Raw genomic sequence first — 25,340 nt, 5'->3', positions numbered from 1 at the left:
AGGCCACACAGGCTAGAGGGACTGCCCTGAGCTCTTTGACATTTATGTGCAGGGCTAGTTCCTGCATGGACCACAGACCTTGGGTCTAGAGGTTTCCCAAATGGGCTCCCCACCCAAGTCCGATGCATCAGACAACAACTCTACAATTGGAGGCCAGCCCCTGAACGGGACTTTTTGGAGCATGTTCCCTGGGATGGACCACCAGCAGAGGGAGGCTAGCACATGTTCGGGCACAGAGGAAATGCCTGTGGCCCTCAAATATGTGAACGTGGAAGTACGCGTCCTGTAGATCAAGGGTGGAGTACTAGTCTCCGGGATCCAGGGAGGGGATGATGGAGGCCAGAGACCCCATGCAGAACTTGAGCTTTTACCATGTACTGGTAAAGTCCATGGTAAAGCCTCGCAGGTCCAGGATAGGCCTGAGCCCCCATTTTGCCTTCGGGATAAGGAAATAGTGGGAGTACTACCCCTTGTATCTGAACTTTGCCGGCACCACCTCCACTGCTCCTTAGTGGAGGAGCCGCCTCACCTTACTCGAGTAAGATCTCGTGAGAAGGGTTCCTGAAGAGGCACGGGGAGGGATGGTAGGTGGGGTAGACAGAAATTGGAGGGTATAGCCCCAGGAGATGGTGTTGAGGGCCCATCGGTCCGATGTCAGCAGCAACCACTCTGGGAGGAAAGTACATAGGCGGCTAGAGAAGAGATGGTCGGGTGGATTCCTGGTACAAAATGGTAAGTCGTCCCCGGGCATCCCATCAAAACTGGTGCTTACCCACCTGCTTGCCCTTGGAGGGCGCAGGCTGGGACGCAAGCCGAGACTGCCGCTGTGGGCACTTTTTATAGTCCCTTGATTTTTTTTTTTTTTTTTTAATAAGGGGGCTCATATCTGGAATGGGTGTCCTGACTGGGGCTTGCTGTGGCTTGAACTTGGTCCTGGCCAGGGCTGGGACATAGAGACCAAGAGTCTTTAATGTTGTGCGGGAGTCCTTGAGACCATGTAACTTCACATCTGTTTGGTCTGTGAACAGGGCCTTGCTGCTGAATGGACGGTCCTGCAAGGAGCTCTGTGCCTCACTGGACAGCCCTGACAACAAGAGCCACGACACTCTTCTCATGGACACTGCAGAGGCCATAGATCTTGCAGCCGTATGCGGGGAGTCCGAGGCTGCCTGAAGGGCCGCTCTGGTGGCAGCTGTGCCCTCCTCAACAAGAGCCTTAAACTCCTTCTTATCATGCTCCTGGAGAGAGTCCGCAAACTTTGGCATTGAGCCCCACATGTTAAAATCAGATCTTCCTAGCAGGGCTTGCTAACTACAGGCACTTACTAATGACGAACTAAACGAAGTCCAAACAGGGAAGCTTCAGCAGAGTTGGAGCAGAGGAGTTCTGAAGCACCATCACTGGCAGCAAGAAGGAACTCAAGGTGGGGAGAGCACACAGTGCCCCTTATACCGCACCATAGCGGCACCATTCCAGGGGTCACTAGGGGTGCTCCCCTACAGGTACTGCTAACAAAAAAATTTCTGACACCAGTGCACATGGTGAGCATGCACACCTATTGTGGAATGCACATGAGCAATCACTTGAAGAACTAGTTTTTCCATTTTTGCTCCTGGTGACATGTGTAGAAGTAATGTATCTGAATCACTGATGCTAGTACTATCATAATATATATTTGTACAGGCATTTAAAACCATTATACTGTGGCTATCAACTGAAGTACCTGCAAAAAGAGAGACACTCGGCCAAGCAGGTTCCTTGCAATTCAAGAAGAGCTGTATAGTCAGGGAATATTGGTGCTCTGATAATATAGTGGTAGGAAAATTAGAAATGCATTAGAAAAGACTAGACCGGGAGTGTCACGTTAAATTAAGAGAAAGCATAACAATATTTTGCTTTTTGAAATACTTATTTTGACCTCCCAAATAATCAGTTGAGATATACTACAGTTCTTTTCAAGTCCCTGCCACAAGGAAGACACAGTACAAGGTCTTGATCCTGCAAGCTCCTTCAGTGGGGCTCCACATGGTCATCGGTGAAGAGCAGTTTGCAAGACTGGTGCTTAAGTTCAACATGACACAAAAATGAAGGTGAAAAGTAAGGGAGGGAACAACAGTGGTGTAAAAAGAACATGCAATGATTCAGTAAGGCATCTACAAATCTTGACAACATTGACAAGGGATTTTTAGCGTTCATTTCAGTGTCTTTTCTCCCAACATTAAATTTTGATAGTTTCCCTTTCTTACCCAATAGCAAGGACAGAGCTTCATTATCTCAAGAATATTGTACCAATGTTGACTTTTATGCAAGTGGTTTGATCCAACCCAGCTGAGGTATCTTTTTCTATCGGCCATGGAGGGACAGATGGACAGACCCAGAATACAATTAAGTGCTTTACTGTCTGCTTCTCTTTCAAATTATTACAAGTTCCTGGTTGTCAGAGAAATTGTTTAGTTGACCTTTTATGGATCAGTGCTAATATACAGCAGCCAAATGGGTTTTTCCGAAAAGCATGTAATCCTTAGAGGCTTTCCTTTTCAAATTCTCTCTCTCAGGATTATAAACTTGGATTTCCAACTCCAGACAGGCTCTCTCTCTCTGTGAGTGAGTGAGAGACTTTAATTTAAAAGAACAGATAAATGTTACTGTTTCAATTTATATGAGAGTCAAAGATGGTATATTTATCAAATTGCCATTGTAAATAAGGAGCTAAAAAGAGATTAAACTAGGCAGACAGGCAAAAGTGAGTCCCCTGCAAGAATGTTCTCTCTTATACCCCATAGCTTTCTAGCTGTCTGATTCTTTTCCATTTTTTTTTAATGTCTGCAATGGAAGTGTAATCTTTTTGTGTAGCATTTCTCATGGAATGAGCCCGGCTGGCAGTTGGACTATATTTTGAATGAGATGTGATGTTTTACTATGTATTCTAGAGAGAACTGTTTAATAAATCAATTCTTGGTTTGCAAATATACAAAAATATCATTTAAAATCCTGTTTATTAAAGGAATGCCTTTAGAAAGGTAAATATGTGTTTGCACTGAAGATAATGTTAGGAAAAATGTGTCTGATTATACAGTCTAATTTGTAAATTGCGTATGTCAGCAGCACATTCATTAGCCTACATTTCCTATGTCAATTTTATGAACAGATTATTCTTGCTCTTCACAAAAATGATTCAAGAGCTTTCAAGATGTTGCCATTCTCTACAAAAAGAAATCACCTTTGTACCAAAGACCCAGCATGGGGCATTTCAATCCAAAAAGAATTTGCTTGAGGAAATGAACAATTGGGGAAGAGGTGGAGCAAGCAGGGTCGGGGAAGATGGAATTGAAATGAAAACTGGAACTCAAACTTCCACTATTGTGGAATCTCTGCTGTTTTAATATAAATATGTATACACACAGGCAGTGTAAGTGAAATGATTCATTGCAGTGGGAAGTGTCTTGATGAAATGAAATTAATTTTAACAATGGTATTTTCTAGACTGGCAGCCAAACTAATGCTTAGGAGACTTATAGATGATCAAAGTTTGCAAAAGGTCATTATGGAAATCAATTTTTTTTTGGTCAGGTGTAAAAAGAACACATGGACAATTTACGGACTGTGACAGAAAAGTAATTAGCACCTGTTGCTAGAAGTTAAATAAAATTGATAAAGTGTTGCAGAGATGCAACCTTCTTAACGCCTGAGGCATACAACACTCGGTACATTTTCCACAGGGCTACGGAGCTGTGTTTGTCACTGTTCTTTAAGATTTCATCCACTGAGTTTTGAGGTGCAACAAATATGCCCCCTAAGCTCTGGAAAGTTGAATATGTGGCACATAATGTCCATTCCTTAGGTACAATAATTTCATGGAATTTTGGGCCACACTGGGAGGCAGTGCCAGAAGTGGGGACAAAACACAGACTGAAAAGAGAAGCTTGAAAAGAGGGAAACAACATGGGGAAAAGGGCAGGAGGGGCTGGCAAGGGGAACAGGAAGATAGGATAGGAATAAAGAAGAAGGATGGGAGGGAGGATGGTGGAAGAAGCAGAATGGGGAAAGCTGGAATGGAAAACCATAAAAGGGAAAACATTCTTTTGAAAGAGATGCCCTTCCTCAGAGACCATATATGATGGGAGAAGGATGGGACGTAGTGGGCTGGGTAAAGGAGTTCACTTTCTATATCTGTTCCTTTTTACATGAATATGTAGATAGTACAGGATTCTGGTCCCAGTAAGAATCTCAGAGCTGCTGTCATTTTCTGGGAATGTCTATTTCAATCAAGGTCACCCTAAATGTGCTTATACACACAGGCCTCAAATCAGGAAAGCATCCCTATTCTGGGCAGCACTTCAGCATTTGCTTATCATGGAGATTGTGTTTAAATCCCACTAAAGCAATAGGACCTAAGCACATGCTTAAAGATACACATGTGCTAAAGTGCAGTCTTGGGTATGGGTAGACTTAAGCATATGTTTAAGTGCACTCCTGAACCTGGCCCTGAATTTGCCATTGCTTGAGAAGCTGGTGTTTTCAAAATTTTGGTTTTTTAAACAATTGTTAAATTCTGTTGAGTTCTCAGTAATAAAGCAAGAGAAACTACTATGGTATAATTACAAAGCACAAAGGGAAGTACATAACAAATGATCTTAGTGGCAAAGCAGGTATCTCATGAAGACCTTAGGGTGAAACTTGGCCCAACTAACATGGGGTCAAGATTTTGTCCTTGCTAATGATTTCACACTGGTGTAAGTCAGGACTAACTCCACTGAAGGCAGTGGAACTACGCAGGTATAAAATCAGTGTAAAGGAGATCCAAATCAGGCCATTGCTTTTAAGTCTGTAATGGTGGATAACTCTAAAGTAAGAAAGAAAAGGAGAGGACAGAAAGGAGAGTGAAAGAAGATAGTCATTAGTATGGAAAAATAAGTGATATAAACGTTACAAGGAGATGACACCATAAGGCTCAGATAAGGCCAATATTAAGTAGCCAGTGTTATTTTTATTTGATCGGAGTGGAGCTGAAGGTCTGAAGACAAATTTGTGAACTGTGTGTGTGGGGGGGGGCTTGTTTTTGTTTTTAAAATTAGTTTGGGGGAAATAATTCCAATTCAAGCCAGAGCAACTTCAAATAACCTACTTGTTAAAAGTTGGATACTAGAAGCTATCGAGATCTTAAGGTTCTAAGGCCGGTAGTCTACTCTATCATTTACAATGACATTATACATAAAAGAGATGGAAAAATAACAGGGAAATATTTTATAAATTATGTTTTCTTCTTCATCATTTCTGTCTGATCTTGGCATATGAGATAGGAAAGTGGGGCTGATAGGCCATAACCAATGTGTTACTGAGTAACAGTGCATGACTGGGTAACAGTGCACAGGGTAACGGTGCACATAACCAATGTGAAGGAAAAGGAGTACTTGTGGCACCTTAGAGACTAACAAATTTATTTGAGCATAAGCTTTCGTGAGCTACAGCTCACTTCATCGGATGCATTCAGTGGAAAATACAGTGGGGAGATTTATATACATAAACATGAAACAATGGGTGTTACCATACACACTGTAACGAGAGTGATCACTTAAGGTGAGCTATTACCAGCAGGAGAGCGGGGTGGGGTGGGGGGGTGGAGGACCTTTTGTAGGGATAATCAAGGTGGGCCATTTCCAGCAGTTGACAAGAACATCTGAGGAACAGTGGGGGGTGGGGTGAGGGAATAAACATGGGAAAATAGTTTTACTTTGTGTAATGACCCATCCACTCCCAGTTTCTGTTGTTATCAGGTAACAGTGCATGTCTGGGTAACGGTGCACATAACCAATGTGTTACTGAGTCACAGTGCATGTCTGGGTAACAGTGCACATAACCAATGGGTTACCGGGTAATGGTGCATTACTTCTTAATTAAAAGCTGTTTTATAATGGGAATGAATTAATTACCTAATTCTTCTGGTCTGTTGTGACGTTATTACAATACATTACTCTGCTGAGTTGGAGCAGCTGCAGATTGATTGCTCTCGCTGTTTCTTAAGATAAAAAGAGCTTCACACTTCTTTGCCAACCACTCGTTAAAAGTCTTATTTTTTGCAGCGGTAATGAATAGGTGTAGATATGAAATATTTTTCCACTCTTCAAAATGCATAAATCTTCATTAACTTTAGAAACAGTTAATTCATATTGAGAACAACAGAGTCTTTGTTTATTATCTGTGTGGGTTAAAATCACTATCTCTATAAAGGAAGGAAACAAATGAAAGCTGAAGTTACTGTCGATGTTATCCTATTGCACAACTAAGAAGTTTTCTCTCTCTATTACCCTACTCTGGGGTAGTTGTTTATTTCAGCTGGCTGATATGTCTTCTGAACCATGCGGCTAATTTCACATCTCGGTTACTGTGAAAATGCTAAGTAAAATGAGCTTTTGCTTCCCAAAAGTTCAGTAATTAAAGGACCTGAATTTGGTAAAAATAATGAAACCCACCAGCTGACTAGGTCTGAGTACTTCACTGCACAGTGCAACCATTCTTGAGTTGTCGTTTTGTACAGAACAGTCTGTACCAAAAGTGCTCTTAGTTCAAATATTATTTGGATTTGAGACCTCTTCAGGAAAGGGCCTTAGCTGAGATTTCCCAACATTATGTGTCTGACCCTGCAGTCTTTCCATTGAAGTCAATGGGAGTTTTGCCTAAGTAAGCAGCACAGAATTTGGCCTTGTGTTTTATATTCTGGGAGGGAAATTTTATTTCCATGATATATTTGGATGTGATTGAAAATCCCCATTTCCTCTACTCAAAACCTGAAAATTGTATTAACAAAATCTTAACTCTCACTTCATAATAGGGTTGTGTATTCCACAGGAATCTAAATATAACTGGAAGTAGGCGTAATGAAGTTAAGCCAAATGCAGCTGAATTTGTCTGTATTTGCTTCCTGCCCCCCCCCCCCAGCTGTTTAAATGCTGTATAAAGCTAGAAAACCACAAGATCTGATGATCTCACATTATTACCCCACCCTCAAAAAACAAATAAATAACGCCACCAGGTTATTTTGGATTTATAAAATATATCTCCGAGGCATTAAAAAGTCGATGAAAAATGTACACATGCGCTTGAAATACCAATATATGTCCCCACTTAAACAGCAGGTGCAACCTAAAGAGATAACTGAAACAAGACTAAAAAAAGAGACTGTGCAGGAAGTAAAACCAATGAAGTAATTGCAATTTTGCACCTACTCTTACTACTTAACCAATGTAGCAACAGCAAAGTGTATTTATTAGATCATGGTTGTAGAGCAATTTCACCTCTCCCAAAGTCACAGGAGGCTATGAACTAACTATGCAGATACCATTTCCTATTTCACACTTAGCCTTTTAGGAACAATGGTTTTGTTCTTTGTTTTTTTAAGTATAAAAATTTGTAAGGGACTGGGCTGCTCAAGGGACTTGTAATGGGATAAACAGCCTTTCACTTCTAGGTCTTGGATTTGAATCTAGGCCAGCTCAAGAGTGATTTAAAATTTGGCCTGTAAGAAATGAGTTTGGGGTTTTAATCTGATGTTGCAAGAAAAACACCAGCACAACTGACATAAAAGCAGAAATTGTTGGCCCTTGCTCAAGATAGCATTGCTTGGTTAAAATAACCTTGAGAATTATTGCCCGATTTCTAATCTCCATTGTTTGGGGGAACACCATAGAGAAGATGGTGGCAAAATAACCTTGGCAATTTCTAAGGTCCTCAGGATTTCCTACCTCCTGGCACTGAGACTATTAGCACTTCTCTATAAGCGTATGACACCTGTGGTGATCTGCAGTGCCTTCCAATTCGTTTCCAGGTGCAGTTCTAGGTGTTACTTGTGTCCTGTAAAGCACGACGTAGTTTAAATTCTAGGTGCCTCAGAACTGGCTTCTCTCTACCCAGTACCATAACAGTTGCGATCAGCTGACATGCTTGAGGTCACAGTTCTGTTTTATTGTAGTGGGGATAAAGTGATCCCTGTGTCTAGTGTGTAAAGCATTTTGGGATGAATGGCATGAATGTATATGCAAGTTATTATTTAATTTTACAGCATTTGGAACATGTACAACAGTTTGCACCCTAAGAAGTTTGCAAGTTACAACCACCTATGTTTTACCATACAGTATACTGGATCAGTTTGCACCATGTTTATAAAGCATTTTCCCATTCACATGTATTCCCTCAGACATAGTGTTCTGAAAGTTAGGTGCCATGAAAAACACAAGGTCAAGATTATGTCAGTCGCAGATGAAAATGTTAATTTTATGAATCAAAGTAATCCATTAATTGCTTGAGGATCCTAAATTCTCAAGGGAATGTCACTAAATCACAAAGTGATGGATTTTGTGTCTTTGTGGGCCCAGCTTTCCCCTCATAGTAGCGTTCCATTGGGTCCAGTGAAGTTACTCTTGAATTACATTGGCGAGAGAGGAGAATCAGGCCCTCCACATTAAGTATTATTACATCCAGTGTTATTAGTGTCCATTTTCCAATTTCATGTCCCAGAGGTTTTTATTATGCAACAGCTACGCGTTAATGTTCCCCTGGCGATTTGGTGAAAATGTAGATGTGATTTTGCATCCTAATAATAATTTCGTTGTGAGCATATCCAATAATAGAGAAATTACTGACCTTCCACCTCGTTGTCTAGAATTCAAGCCTAGCTTCAAGGAAGGAAAGCTACAAGGAAGCTTATCTATTTCTAAATGGCAACTCAGTAGTCCTAGTACATGGGACGCTTCCTGATGAAAAAATTGCTTGTACTATATATAAAGAAGTTAGCATACCAGTCTGTAATAGATTTAGTGTGGCATGTTCTTGTAATACATTGTTAAATATTATACAATTAAGTTGGTCAGTAAATATACTTGGTGAAGTACAATTTATCACATCATGCTAACAGGAGCGTAATCCTGACATCTAGTGACAACTGTTTGAGCAATTGTATGAAAGGCTAAAAGACAATGTCTTTGCTAAGTATGTTTCCAGCTCCATCAACAACGTTCAGGGTCAGCAATAATGTTTGTTAAAAAGTAATGAAAACATTTTGCGCCTGTAATTCTGTAAGTCAATGTCTGCAATATTGTGAAAGATAGAATGAAAAAAGGGAGAAATTGTTGACCCTAAATTATTTCAAATGCAGTTCATGAATACTAAGTGTTAAGTGTAGCTTCTTGCAACCTCTGTATATATTCAAAATAAATTAGTAAATGTTCATGTAGTTTAAAATGGCAACTGTTAAAAACTGTTCTACATAAAGCTCCTGACTAGAGAATTCCTGTGAATGTCCCTAATTGGTCGTTGCCAAGTATTTGAAGAAACAAACAATACAGACTTCCACACAGATCACAGAAATAAAATATGAGAAGACTGATTAGGTCATCTACACAATCTCCCTGCCAATTTAGGATTATACTTACTGTATTTCCTGGTTGTGCAAGACAACACTGAAAATGGTTATAAAACTGCCCTTTTTAAAAACTGCGGTCTGAAAGCACGTTTGCAGAGTTTGGCATTAGATAGAAGTTAACTCGGAATATCATTACCGTATAATATGTATATCAAATGCACAAAAATGAGAATAAATTTGAAGATAAGATTTCAAAGACTAGAGCTCTGTGTTCCAAAATGTTTGATTTTTCTATTGGGAAACTTGGAATGTTTTCTTATTTTAGGGCTAGATTGTAATCTCAGGTGTGAGGGAATATTACTGTTTATTCTGAACCCTTCTCCAAGTAGGCATGTGCATGAAAGCTCAGCGGGAGATATTTCAAAATCTGCAACACCTACCTGAGATTAATCTCAGCCTAAAAGTACATTAAAAATGTCAATCATCAGCCAAATGTTTAAAACATGAGTGGGACTGTAACAAAAGCCTTGTGTACACTATGTTTTTTTCTTTAAATTTCATGCTGTTGCTACTGCTGATGCAATATCCAGAATTGCTAGCTTTTACTTCCTGTGAACATGCTAATTTCCTTTGGTTTCAGTGGTGGAGGATCCTAAATGGTTGAAGACTAGGCTTCAACTGAGGCGGGGAGCTGCAGGCAATTAGGAGTTAGTGGCTATTTAGGTCCTCCTTTTAAAATAATTCAAATAAGATAGATAAGGAAAAGTTATATGTATTATTTGTTTTTATAGTAGTGCCTAGAGCCTCAACTGAGACATCTCTAGACCCCATTGTGACAGGCGCTGTACATACACATAGTAAGAGACAGACCGCCCTTGCCCTGGAGAGGAAACTCAGGTTTACCTAGACTTTTTTAAACTACTGCAATTCTCAGGACTGGCATATTATGACCAATAGATTACATTATTGCAGATGTCCCTCTACTCAGTAAATGAGATATGAGATCAGGAGCTTATATGGCAGAGTAGTAGCACAAACTATCTTCTAATGCAACACAATGGGGAGCTGTGGGTGACATCTTATGATGTATGGGTACTTACCTGTCAAACAATCATTGTTCAGAATATACTTCTTGCAGTGACAGTAATTCAGAAATAGGTCACAGCTATCTCCCCAAACCAACTCAGGATTCTCCTGTAATTTGTAATAAATAAATAAGCGAACATAAAACAACATTTAGACAGAACTCTTATATGCCAAGATTAGTCTTAATTGAGGTTTTATAAACTAATTATAATTCCCCTGAAAACAGGGAAATAAAATAGGAAAAACAAAAACTGAAACAAATGAACTCTCCAAGGCATTTTAACTAAAGCAATGGGAGGAATCTAACCTCAAATCCTGCATAGGTCAGATGTGAAAATAAATTTGGTCATCTTGCGGTTTTGGAAGATAAGCTATACAACAAACAGATTCAGGTATAGATGATAACAGGAACATATTTTTTCAGATATACCATTTACAGAGGTGGTGAATCCCTGCCTACCCAGTTGCTGCTTGGAATGGACTTCCTGTACTCTCAAGCGTGATCCAAAGAATATAGGCCATGCTTACAAGATTGGCGACTATCATCAGAAGCAGGGACTCTGGAAAAAAAAAATTGAGGACATGATGGATAAACAGTAAAACATGAGTTTCCAGTGTAATGCTGTGGCCAAAAAGGCTAAAATGATCCTTGGCTACATAAATGGGGAAATTGAAGAAGAGCAGAGGAGTTATATTACCTCTGTTTTTGGCACTGATGCGAGTGCTACTGGAATACTGTATCCACTTCTGGTGTCCACAATTTAAAAAGGATGCTGAAAAATTGGAGAGGGTTCATAGAAGAGCCACAAGAATGATTAAAAGATTGAAAAACATGCCTTATGGTGAAAGACTCAAGGAGCTCAATCTATTGAGTTTATTCAAGAGACGGTTAAGGGATAGTCTGATCACAGTTTATAAGTACCTATGAACAGATATTTGATAATTGAGGGCTCTCCAATCTAGCAGACAAAAGGTACAAAAAGTTCCAACGGCTGGAAGCTGAAGCTAGACAAATTCAGACTACAAATAAGGCACACATTTTAACAGGGAGGGTATGTAACCCTTGGAATAACTCACAAACAGCTTGTGGTGAATCCTCTATCACTGGAAATCATAAAAATCAAGACTAGATGTTTTTCTAAAAGATATGCTCAACCACAGTTATTTGGACTTGAAGTAGGAATTAACGAATAGAAATCCTGTGGCCTGTGTTATGCAGGTCATACAAGATCACAATGGTCCCTTCTAACCTTATAATCTATGTATCTTTGACAGCCACTGGAAAGACTCCCATTAACTGCAATGGGTTTTGGATCAGGTCCTCAGTGAGGTCAGGTTCTAAAAGAGACAAAAATCACCAACAATATACACAATAAAACTAAACTTTCACTATAGATATTGGTATAGTCCCCACCCTTCCCCTCCTCCCCCCCGATTTGTCCACAGCACAAAACCAGTTGGTCATGACAGGTAGTTTCTGTTTAAGATGAAACATCAGGACTGGGTTCCCACATATCTAAGTTAAAATGACTTAGGAGGGTCATGTGAAGAGCCTTGCTCAAGTGTCACCTCTCGCTTTGTCCAGCTCAAACCAGCTGCATTGCTCCTTAACTTTCTTAAGGAGTACACTCATCCACATGAACATTAAACAAACCAAAACCTTAAGTGATTGGACCAGAACTTTGATAATAGAATTGCAATTCTCGCCCCTCAGCTTTAACTTAAACACTCAAAGTGAAACCCTGGCCCCTTTGAAGTCAGTTACAAAACTCCCATTGACTTCAGGGGGTCAACATTTCACTTGAAATGATTTTCTTTTCTTCCAGTCTGCAGAACTGATGTTCTTCCACTGCACAAAAATGAGAAACAGAAAGAGTTTTAAATGATTTATTTGATTTCTCCACATGATCACAGTTATAGTTTTACATCGATAGGGCCTGTTACTACTTACAAACAGAATGCATATTAAAATGAAAGCACTCCTTTCTTCCCTGCAATTACAAAATGGGTCTTGAGCCTCCCCAGAACAGAAGCTTCTTGTGAGCATAATGTTTCCTGAAGTCTTTAACAGTCTGCATTCAAGACCTAATTCTAACAGTTTAATACAACTCAAAGCTGGATTAAAGTTCCTAGCAGGAGATAGGTACTGTATGCAACCTCAAAGTGACTGCAGACTTATAGTAATACTAATTTACACACTATATACAATTTAGAGAATTATCTATTGCCCCTACTTGGTCCCACTTCCAACATCCTCCACCCCCTCCCCGCAATTTAATCTTGTTATTGGTTTCATTTTTCTTTTAACTATATACACACTAACTCATTTTGCAGGCAACAAGTGCAATGATATTTTACAACGGAAACAGCAAAATGCATGCTTAACTGCAGAAAACACACAGCTTCATATGGAACAGCAAGTCAACATCTAAAGATTCATTGTTTAAATATCTGCTGACTGTCTTTCAGCTCATTTTATCAAGAAACAAGAGGCTTCTGCTGCATGCAGTACATGATGGGAAAATCATTCTACACTGTATGTTTGAAGACTTGTTTTAGCAATACAAGACGTACATTATATTAGGATGAACTTGGTTTTTTTACATTGTTGTACATTTCATGAACTTAAAAAAATTAAAAAACCCAAATACATATTTGATCGTTGTCCCAGAAAAGATCTGTGGTTTTTGTGATCTGCATTCTTTAGGTTTCCCTTTCATTCTTTCAAACTGACACTATTACTTAGCCACATTATTCATGGGACCAGAGAAACATGGGCCCCGGTAGTGATCTATGCTAATTTTTAATCAATAAGGAAATAGGACTAAAACCTTTCAACGTCTACTATTTCATTTTCTCCAATGCACACAGTAACAGAATACGGTCATCTTCTCATTCTAGGCGTGATCTGTGGTGTTGTGTGCAACTATTAATCTCAGATGTATTCTGACATGTTAGGCTGTTCTCCTAAAGTAGTAGTAGTGAGGTTCTTAAGACTTATATGACACCAAGACGTTTGTTAAAGGTAATTAGTTCCAAAAAGAAAGAAATAATGAGCATACTGTGTTTCTTCCCAATGATTTTAAACTATGAGAAAGTTTTCAAATATTGTGCTCTTAAAAGGACCCAATACTTTTAGCAGCCACAAGATGGCCTCTGATTTTCCCTGTGGAATTAGTGGGCCTACTAAGTAGGCCCTCCTCAGTATGTGTGTGTATGCGCGCGCGCATAAAAATCATGTGCAAATGGTTTCTTGCATGTACAAAATTTGTGACAACTTTTGCACGTCATCAATTGCACCTGCCAAAATTAAAACCTGGCCCACAGTGTAAATCTAAGGCTATTTGTTGTTACGCCTTTCTTAAATGAACCTAAGGGGTAATGTGAAACCAAACCAAACAAATGTGAAATATTTCAGTGCTAAAATACTTAAGGCATTGCATGCTAACTAAACAACATATCTGGGGCCAAATCTTCCTCTCCATGGTACAATGCAGATCTCCAGTACATATTTTGCACTTGTTCAGCACACAGCACTTTCACTGACATCAATAATTCTGCATACAGAACAAGTTCAGAATATATAGTATGCGATGGAGAGGAGCATTTTCACCGCAGTTTTCATTAAAAGATGCGGTTTCAGAAAGACTTTTGTACCTGAATGGTATCTTTATCTTTTCTGGAACAACCTATAAATTACAGTTAGACTCTACTATTGGTACACAGGTATGAAGAAAAGCAGACATATTTAAATATGTATCCCTTTACTTCAACTAATATCAACAGTAACACTGATGTATTTTGCAAATATACAATATGTAGAGAGTAGCCTCACACTATTAATGTTAGAGGACATGCAGACAATTCTACTTTCCCTTACAAGAACAGTATTTTTTAAACTGCAAGGAATAGAGCCCCCGAGGGCCCAGATCAGCCTCGTAAGGCAAGACACAGAATTTAGGATAGCTTGAATGATATTAAAAAATATTTGTGTTATTCTCATTTCATGTAAGATTAATTTATAGGAGCAAAAGGGATCAAAGATATTGCACACGGGGGAAACAAACATGGACAGATTTTAGCAAAAGGCTAAACTCTAGATTGCTATATTTGCTCTTTATGAAGATTAACAAAGTGCTCAGTTTGCAGTTTTGCTGGTATTAGGATATCAACTGTAGGAGAAAGGGGGAGGGGAAAAACCAAATTAAAGATACCAAGAGTAACTCAATACGGAAAGTTCATCCTTTCCTTATACAACGCTACTATATATTTGTATTGTTCAAATAAACAGACAGATCTGGTTCTTTTCCGACTTCTTTTTACCCATCTCACACGGGAACTTCTTTTTTTCCCTTCTTCAAGTTTTGCATTTTAGCTGGTGTAGTTTTGCAGTTGTGGTTCCTTTGTTTCTACCATTTAGGTGTAAAGTCCTTGCAGTGGCTCAAAATGCTGAAACTACAAAGTATGCTCCATGTATGACTTTGTACAGGATTCAGGGATACAAAATCTCATATGAATTTGCAAACGGCTTGATTACAACACAAACAACAACAGCACAGCCTGCTTTTATAGGATGTCTTGCAACTAATTGGAGTAGGACAGTGAGGGTTTGAGCATAAACTCAGCCTGCTGAGTGCTGTGTAAACTAACAAATGTGATGAGTAAAAATGGTGAACCCACTTTGCCGCTAGCATATGGCTATATGGAATTACACTACTAAAAAAACCAAAACCAAAACCAAATAACCACACTATACTAGATACTAAAATACACCTTAAAATTTTAGAGCAGTTCCATCTGGAAACACTGTCAGATGATAGGTCATTTTAACTGAAAAAATGAGCAAGTCATGGTAAATAGGAAAATGAAGTGACTGAGAAGGATGGGTGTTTGTAATTTTCATCATGTTTGAGATGAATGTTTTTGCAGTGTATGCATGCACCTTTCATGTAACTCTTCATATGTGTTCATAAAATCATATGCATATAAAAGAAATGCGGATCATGTAAATTCACAGTTATCACAGCCTTTAAAGTGTCTAAGAATTTGTGTAACCAATGCTTTAAGATAACCAGTGGTAAATGGTCATCCCATGTTGCTACTGTATAGTTACTGCATCTTAACTAGTTTGCTTTCCTGAAATAGCAGAGCAGTTATAATACTGATTACATATGATATTATGTTAATAAAAATAAGGATTTATATAAAGCAATATTTTACTACAACAGTTAAATACTATGTTACTTGGCACATTTTAGTAATGATTGCTTAGAGTCTTAATATGTCTAGAGGACTTTTAAATTAAAATACTGAAATGTCTGAAATTTATTCCTAGCATTTAAAGTTTTTGGTCTACTCTTTCATATGCTATATTGTTACTGTCCTTCTATCAAGTAAGTGTAATTCCTTGTAAAGTCTATATTGCTAGTTTTGTGGACTGAAAAATTTGCTTTCCAAGCACAAATGTTAACTATACAGTATATATATATTTATATATATATTTATATTACATAAAGTTTACTTACGTACTTTCATCAACCATATCAGGTCTACTTATTTTTTTGCCTATTGACAATAAAAGAGCAAGAATGCAACACTTGGTTCTGAATCACTTTTTTTTTTAATAGGTTATGTTTTTATTATGCATGTAAAATTGTCATGGGATTTGGTGAAAAAGGAAGCTTAACTTGTATTCAGCAAGCAGCATGTTTTCAAGGCAATTGAAGATAAGGACTGGCCAGAAGGCAAGCCTCCGCTGAAGAGATAAGTAAAACCAATATTGATCACACTAATTCAAATGGTTGTATTTAGTAACAGCAAGTCCTTAAGCTTGCAGAAGTCAAAAATTGTTTGGCTGGGTAAAAATCCACATTTTATTTGCTGCTTCCTTTAAGTGCCTTTATAACCCTGCCTAAAACTACCATTATTAGAAGGACAAATACTTCTAGACTATTGTGCTGATGCCACTGTGTTTGGGCTTAGCGCTGCTTGAAGTGGAAGGAGGAGCTGACTGTCCATGGTGATGCTGAGCATGTTGGGAATGAGAAGAGTGCCCAGGGTGAGGGGGGGGCAATGGAGGGTGCGGAGGGTGGGTATGTTGTGAATGAGGGTGCTGCATGTAAGAAGAATGTGCTGCATGCTGGGAATGAGGCACATGTGGATGGTACTGGTGCGTGTGCTGGATGTGCTGTGGAGGATGATAGTGGTGATGGTGATGATAAGGGGGTGGGTTCTGCTGCATGTGACAGTACTGTGAATGGTGAGTGTGCACTTGTGCCTGCGTCTGCCCCTGCCCCTCAGCTGGCCCTGCATGGTGCATGGCAGAAGGATGCTGAGAGTGTTGCTGATGCGGGATTACAGGTGGGTGCTGAGGCTGCTGCGATGGGCCAGATGGTGGATGGCCTTGGGAAGGTGGCTTCCCCCTTTTACTACCAAATAAGGAACCTAGGAGTGAGGAAGAGTTAGGCATAGCCTGGTGAGGGCGAGATGGACACTCTCGGGTTGATGTAGCTCTTCGGCGCATGTGAGGACTGCTAATGATGGACCCCTAAAAGAAATTAATAGAAATGAAAATTAAAAAAAAAATCTTAAAATATGTTTAAAAGAAAAAGTTCACACTGATCCATCAAGTCTTCCTTACATGCTCATATGGGCTGACTATGTTAAGTGTTATAGCAGAATTTCTTCTGACAGTTTCTCTCTTCAAGCTACAGTTGAGGCATTCATGCCCTTCTTGGAATGCTTATAAACATTAATAGCCATTATCTGGTTTCTCTTTTAATACTTTTATTGTAAAAATCTGATACTTAAATTAAGAGAAATGTCAATGAAAGATGACATTATACCTGGGAATTTGTTTTAAAGAAAAAATGCATTTTAAAATACCAGTCACATTTTTCTTAAAATAAAAAAGCTACATTAAATTAAACTGAAATGAACACACAGTAACAAAATGTTAGTTACCATTCCAATTTCATAATAGATTTTTTTTTAAATTTAAATTTAAAAGTAGTTTTTTCTTATTGTAAACCGCAGTAGGGAAGGGTTGTGCTGCTTCATAAACCTAGCTTTATATTATATGTTAGACTGCAACAATACTTCTACAACTCATTTCAATAAGATTTCTACGTGGTGATTTTTTTCTGACCTATGGCCCATGTTCCCTACTATTTAGCCTTGAATTGTCTATTTAGTCTTTGGAGATTTTTTTTTTTTTGAACAATTAGGGACAAAGCAGTACTTAAGAATAACGTGCTAGATTTAAACTGCAATCTACCCAACGCAAACACACACACACAAATAATAAATAAATCTGCAAGCTGAATTCAACGACATGAACAGTATATATAAATGGTTTGAAGATGAATGAAATCTCATGAAATCCACATTGAATTCATCTGTCTTATTCATTTTCTCCTCCCATGCCCTATCTGTGCAATTCCATGGTATCATGACTGCAAACATTTAGCAATTTAACTAGAAAATAAGCAATGGGAATGGCTGAGCATGAAAGTCAATAGTTTTAGCTAGATATCAAACAGCATAGAACAGTGTACTGTGTAACGAAGTGCAAGTGGGCCTTCAGGCTGGGATCAGACCGAAATGGTGGCAAAAGGACACATCATGTTCATTTAACCATGCTTGCAGGAACAGAGGAGGGAACAAGGTTAGCTGAAACCAAAAATGGTGCTTGGTCTAAAACAAGCCATAAGTGTTTTTTAAGCTGGAATAATACAAAGTGAGTAGCCTACGCATGCATTTTATCTGAGGCAGGCAGGTTATATGTTAGAAGAAAGAGAGCAAAAAAATATGTATATAAAAGAAAGGTTTGAAATGCACATCATCACATCCAGCTAGACATCAGTAACTTCCTACTTACTTCCATATTGCTGTCTAGCGATCCTGCACTGCTGCGACGCCCACGCTTGCCTGCCCAGGACATGCAATACCATAGATTAGAGACTGAGACAAGACCTGGGTGAGAAATATCCACTTCCCTGAATTACTATAGGAGCCTCTAAACGCAACTAGAGGGGCCTTGGGGGAACTAATTTATTATGGTAAGTTAGACCGGTATAGTAACTACTAAGGCAGAAACTTAAAGTTTAAGGCCATTAATTAAATTAAGTTTCTGTACCTATATGTATCCTATAAAGGATGATCCTTTTGTTTTGAAGCAAGTTGTCATCTTTACTGTGTTGTTGTTTTTTTAAAAGAATCTTAAAATATGTATATTTTAGTCTCTACATTTAGCAGTGGGGGTCATAATGTTCACTGTTGGCTAGAGTTTTAATTGCTTAATTTCCTAGAAGCAAATTTTCAAATATGTCCATAAATCTGTTTTCCTCAAACAGTGTTGTGGGTGGTGTCCTTTTGTTTTGTTTTGAATTATGGGGAACTTTCTGATTTCAGTGGGGAGGGGAAATGGAAAATCTCTGTCATCCTTTGAATGTTTTATTTTGAACCTCAATGGATTTCATATAATCTTCTTTCATGATGGTTAAAAAGAAAAATAACTTAAATGTAGCCATTGCATTATGGCTAGATTTTGTTTGTCTAGCTGTGCAGTGCTTTACATTTAGGTATTAAGGCTGACAAAGTAGTCGGGCCGAATTTTCCTAAGGTGGATGCCAAAGTTCGTTGCCCAAACCTTAAATGTGGAATCCTCAGTTGGCTTCTAAATACTGATTTTAGGAGGCTAAGTGCCAAAAAACAGGATGCTCAAATATAAGATTATGCACCCAGATTTAATAACTGGGCTGCCCAGCTAATTCATCAGAGATAATATGTGTATCTACATAGAATAGTTATTTTTATTGAATTTAGCTTGTTGGATATTAAGCTAACAAATGTAAGAATGTTCTGTTCAGGGGATGATCAAACAAAGCTAACATCATCAGGATGACAGGTTTCAGAGTAGCAGCCGTGTTAGTCTGTATTCGCAAAAAGAAAAGGAGTACTTGTGGCACCTTAGAGACTAACCAATTTATTTGAGCATAAGCTTTCGTGAGCTACAGCATCATGCATCCAATGAAGTGAGCTGTAGCTCATGAAAGCTTATGCTCAAATAAATTTGTTAGTCTCTAAGGTATCATCAGGATGAGGAGTGATCAGCTTCTCCAAGCATCTCCAAAAGCCACATGCATTCCATATTTCTCTCTTGATGCCCCACCACTTTTCTTAAAAGGCTCAGTGTCACAGCAAACCTCCCTTCTGTATCGGAAGGCTTGATACAGTTCTCTTTAGAGCCTGCCATTGCTGCTCCAAAGAGTGTTGCTGGAGAGAAATGAGATATTCCTTTCCCCTTTGCTATGACTAAGGGTCCTACATTTGCAACAATTCACAGTTCTCAACATAAACCCTTTAAACTGAGATTATGTGTTTGCAGATGAGCAATTCCTTTGGAAGAGCTCTTTGCCAAAATCTTTGTGGTACATTCTTTACTGCAGTTTTACCTTGCTCGAAAACATGTCAATACTGTATTGTGTGCCATGAGAGAGAAGCGGTTTTGATTATCTTAGAATTCTTATTGCCTAGTCAGAGGGTGAATTTTGCTCTTTGTTTATTGGTAGTAATGGTGCTGGTTGTGACAGTCAAATCACTCCTGCCAGCCAATCCACAATCCTGAAGGAAGATATCCACCATTGAATGGGGAGATGGGTATTATTCTGGCAAAAGTGAATAAAAGTGGCCAGGCATGAAGGAACATAGAAAAACCTAAGGTCTCCCACTGAAGGTAAAGCAGGAGTGAAAATGTTCAGATGCCACAGTGATGAATGCAGTATATGTGGACAGATGGGTGAGCATCTGTCTATGTACCTGAGATGACTGTGGGCAAAGGAAAAAAGTGAAATCATATTTGTGACATCTATAATAATCACTACTGTACAGTAAAGAGCCCTCTGGTAAGTTCTTCCAAGAGCAAAGACATAGTTTCTTAAAAACAAAGTGAAACAGGTTCACTATGGGCTGTAGACAGACAATCAGAAATGGAAATGACCTATTAGATCCTACAGAGTATTCCCTTGCCAGCGTAGGATCGTTTTATTACAAACTATTTTTCAGTGCTACATCCATCCCAGCTTAAAATGTTTTCTTTGAGCTGCAGTCTTCAAAAGGCATTGCAGGGAAATGGTAACTCTAGGATAGAAGGAGCTTATTCAGCTGTTACGTATAGCATAACTCTACACTAGAATGATTATTAGCTACTGTGCTATAAAACTAGGTGATGTTTATCAAATTTATGACTCGTGCTCAGCAAGTTGAGTTTTACTTTTAACATTTTTGAAGGTCGTTACACAACACCGTTTCTCATTCCTCTCTTTGTAAAATTAAATTCCAGCTCTCTTTCCTCTCCTTTGAAAGTTAAATTCTTGTTCTCTTGACCAATTCACTTCTGTCATGGTTGGTAATGGACTGTGATGGTTGTATGCTGCTTCTGAGTAAGCATCACTAAGGTGCACTACTGCAACATATCTCCACATGTACAAACAAGGTCACTTTAAACTCGATACACTTGAAACAGTTAGAAATTAGAATATCCTTACAGAGACTTGCAAATTCTGTGAGCTCTTACAGGGAATCATGAATGAAAATCCATTGTGTCCTTGCAGAAATTGACCTTAGATATGCAGAATGTTACAGGAAATGTTAAATTTCAGTTGTCACTACTGTACTGTACTTCTTGGGTCTATCTGCTCTGTGCCAGGGAGAGGCATACTGAGATCAATGGCACTTCTTGTGATTCAGTTTGTGATTCTTGGCTAAAATAGTCTGGAAAAGGATTCAAATTATGTTCTTAGTGAAGCAAACTATTTTAACAGCCATCTACCAAATAATGAGTCACTGTACTAGCTTCAGCACGTTGTGAAAGTAGTATTCATGGGAGTGAAAACTGTTGCCATCCACCCTGATTGAATTGGCCTCGTTGGCACTACAAAAAGTAACTTTCCCTCTGTTGATATTCACCCCTTCTTGTCAACTGTTGGGAATAGGCCACATCCACCCTGATTGAATTGGCCTCATTAGCACTGACCCCCCACTTGGTAAGGCAATTCCCATCTTTTAATGTGCTGTATATTTATACCTGCCTACTGTATTTTTCACTCCATGCATCTGATGAAGTGGGTTACAGCCCACAAATGCCCAAATAAATCTGTTAGTCTGTAAGGTGCCTCATTGTTTTTGTTGCCATCTAGTTACCCAGAGGCCAGGCCTGACACAAGCAGAGGTAGTTCAAATGCCCAATACTACCTCACCGACATGCCACAATCATAATCTGGAAGGACCACTTCTAGGGGTCTTTTAATCCAGTCTTTTGGTTGAGGCATGCAATTATGGTCTTGACCACTTGTGATTAAAAAACTCCTGGCTCTCTTCACTTTAGGAGCGTTATCCTTGGCACACTGGTCAAATTCAGTGCATGTAATTACATCCTGCCTACCTAAATTCCCCTTGCCTTGGAGAAGCGAATAATTTCCCCTCTAAAACAAGTGGAGTAGTGTTGGTGGCGGCTATATTTCAGGGGTGAGTGTGTGGGTGATCCCTGCATATATATATTTTTTTTTTTGCAGAATGCTTTGGGTATTTACATAAACACAAGGTACCAGATTTTTTCATAAGAATCCACTTGGTTAAAAATGGGGTATATAATGAGAATCAATAGAAGCAGGCAATAGTACACACATCCAGAGACACGAACCATGCCAGGCATCACCAACATCCAGTGGGGACAGAAGGAAGACGACAATGATAGCAAGGAAAGAGGAAACTTGTGGCATTAGGGTCCTGTATCTCCCCTGCACCACTTTCTCTATGGAAACAGATTCAGCCCTTCTGCTCCCCTGGAGATCTTGACTGCTAAGGCAGGAGAAGAGCTCTAATGTCTCAGACCCCAAATAGTGTTCGTTTTGCCTCCTTCCACCTCAGCCCAAGGGAGAAGAGTGAGTAGAGAACCTTTTAATCTCTTCCAGCATCATGTGGATGAGGGAGGACCTTAGAGCCTGAACCATTCCCCTGAAGACTCCTCCTACTGGTGGGTAAGGGTTCTGCAACAACATGAAGTCTGCTTCTGTATATGGAACATATGGGGTAATGAAGATCCCTGCAGTCTTTCCCCAGAGAGTAAACTATGGGCAAGAGGAAAATTGGAAAATACTACGAAGGATTAATAAAAACCATCATATATTGGTTTCAAGGGCAGGAAGAGTGTTAAAAAAAAAAAGGACAACAAATGAAGTTTGGGGCAATATACAAGAAGCAAAGGGACAATTTTTAAACTTGGGCTATATTTTATAGTTTCTAGCCCTTAATGCCAGTCAGTATTCATATACTATTACAGTACAAGTATTGGGGATATTTGCTGAGACTACCAGGAACAGTGCCCTCTTGCAGTTGTAGTAACAATAGCCTTGCACTTCTGTAGCACTCTCTCAAAGCATGTTACCAACAGGAGTGCATCAAACTTCACCACACCTCTGGAAGGAAAGTAAATATTTGTCCCCATTTTACACATTGATATGGCGAGTCAAAAAGAGGTTAAGGGCCTGATTTCCAGAGATGCTGAGCACTCCTAACTCCATAGAAAGTAACTGGGAACTACAGGTGCTCAGCACTTCTGAAAATCAGGCTGTGACTTGCTTGAAGTCACCCAGGAAATCTGTGGCAGATATAGAATCAGAAACCCACATATCCTCCCCAGTCCTGTCTTTTAATCACAAAACCACTGTTCCCCCATTACTAATTGTGATGGGATAGTTTTCATCTTTCATATCTATGTGTAGGCCCATTTCAATATCATAAATGGAAGAAAGCTTTGGAATTGTCTAAAGTTCTCTTAGAGTTTGGAACAATCCATTCCTTTTCTAGTTGTGTTTTGTTTCCTTCTAACGTTTTACACATGAATTTGGAATTCTACATTCTAGGGTAAATAAGTATGTTTTTTCTTGACTATTTTTCAGTGGACAGAGCTAATCACACTGACAATTCAGGCTGACAGTTCAGTTATGAGCAACAAAAATGCTCACATTTTTCATATTTGAAAAAGGATGAAGTATTAAATGCTTTTGACTCATTCATGTTTTGTAACACAGCTGGCTGCCAGTTCCCATTTCTACTTTTTATTCCATGGCAGGAGATGTCAGATCAGAGAGAACAAGATAAGGGTTATTAAATACTAACCTTAAAACCCCCAAAGCCCCCATTCACTTAATTTTTGCAAATACAACTTATGTTTTCATGGAAAAATAGCCAGCAGCAAAGAGTACCTGGTCAATATCAGATATTGTTTGCCTGTTGTGGAATTGAAGTATTGCTCTCCAAAAACCAATTTCAGCTTGTAGGAGGTGAAAGGGTCAAACAGTCTTTTTTCTCTTTAGATCTGAGACTTAATTTATTTTTTCCTTTTCAAGCATAGAAAACATTTTAAAGGCACTTTTCCCTACTACTATTCCTCTGTGATAGGTATGACGACTTCTGGCAAGGGGAAATTAGCTAATGTTTTCCAAACCACAGCTTCATCAGAAACCTGCATAGCCAAAACTTTCTTTACAGAATCAGATTCCCCTTTCATAGAACCATATTTTTAGAGTGCTTTCAAAAAAACCTCTGCAGTGTTCCTTAGCAAATTATGCACTGAACTCTGTGCATATGCAATTTACTCAGTTTGCACATGTAAAATTGGATTTTTGCAGAAATAAGAAACCCCTTAAAAATCCAGCCCACTATCCCCATTTTCTATACAAACACACATAGTCACCCAGATCCTCTTTCTTTATCATCCTATATTTCATGCCATGGCAGTACAAACAGCAAGAATTAGGATGAACTAATTTCAGCCCACCTTTTACAGAAGTTATTTGTGTGTCTGCTGCTTTGGTACAGTCATTGAACCACAATGCCTCTGCTAACTGGTAAATTTTTCTTTGATTTTTCTAGGGGTCATCTGTTCCATACTAAAACAGAGTGAATCCCCCTAAGCAAGCTAAACTTAGAGGAGGTACTTGTAAACTCACTACAGTGATTTTGATGTACCACAGAAATAGTAGTATGTACCCAGGGACTGAAAATGGTGTTTTATTAACCTAAATCAGGTGACAGGTGTGTAATTTTTCAAGTTAATTGCACTGCACAAGACCAAACAGAAGCTCTCCATAACTGTCAGTGGGTAAATATTAAAATTAAGTTGAGTTGGGTTGGGTTTAACAAATTAATCGATAAACCCTCCAGTCTGTAAATGATTTCTACTTTCTATCATGGAAAAAGACCACTTTCAATAATAAGCATGCCAACAGCGGGCATACAGTTTTGAAATATGAAAGTTTTCATGATCAAGAGGAATTCATCTTGTTTATTGAACATAACCCTGTAAAGGGATTTATGTACATGGCAATATTTGGAAGACCGTGATGGAAAATTCCTTTGGGATGAAGAGAGTTAATCAGGAACCACGGAAATTGGTTTGTATAGCCATGAAACTCCCACATCCAGTAACATGGCTGTTCTCATTCTAAATGAACTTAAAATAAAACAAAAAATGATGAAGGTATCCATACAGCTTAGATTTAATAACGATGAGGACTTGGGCTTGATCCAACCCCCACTGAAGTCAATGGAAAGACTCTCACTGACTTGAAGTGGGCTTTGGATCAGGCACCATGTCTTTTAATGAGGCAGATGGGTATAGATGGATATAAACAGAGAGTAAACACAAGTGATAATAGAGGGGTGGTGTGTACGTATGTGTGTGTGTACGTACATATATATATACACACATACACACACACACGTACATACGTACGTACACACACACTCTACATATTCAATTTACCAGTGTTTTATTTACTGCAGCACAGCTAAATCCTCCTCTTTGATATTAAAAGGAAAGGCTAACAGGGGCTAA

At 38.9% G+C, this 25,340-nt stretch overlaps 1 protein-coding gene across 12 annotated transcripts in view; it reads right to left on the bottom strand.

The window, feature by feature from the left end:
• Positions 1 to 12,339: 12,339 nt before the first annotated feature.
• IQSEC1 (IQ motif and Sec7 domain ArfGEF 1) overlaps positions 12,340 to 25,340 on the bottom strand; it is a 695,881-nt gene continuing 682,880 nt past the window's right edge. For 3 of the 12 annotated variants that reach the window (XM_074958113.1, XM_074958114.1, XM_074958115.1), the window contains 2 exons: positions 18,321 to 18,370; positions 12,340 to 16,988 (listed from right to left, as the gene is read on the bottom strand). In XM_074958113.1, coding sequence (XP_074814214.1) covers positions 16,386 to 16,988; positions 18,321 to 18,370 — 653 coding nt within the window. In that variant the 3' untranslated portion in view covers positions 12,340 to 16,385. The remainder of the gene's footprint in view (positions 16,989 to 18,320; positions 18,371 to 25,340) is intronic. The other 9 variants (XM_074958117.1, XM_074958119.1, XM_074958118.1 and 6 more) reach the window with 7 other exon arrangements.

This window comes from Natator depressus, chromosome 7, assembly GCF_965152275.1.
Source record: "Natator depressus isolate rNatDep1 chromosome 7, rNatDep2.hap1, whole genome shotgun sequence".
Lineage (NCBI taxonomy): Eukaryota > Metazoa > Chordata > Testudines > Cheloniidae > Natator > Natator depressus.
The sequence above is the reverse complement of the archived record's forward strand: the minus strand, read 5'-3'. Positions and strand labels throughout refer to the sequence as shown.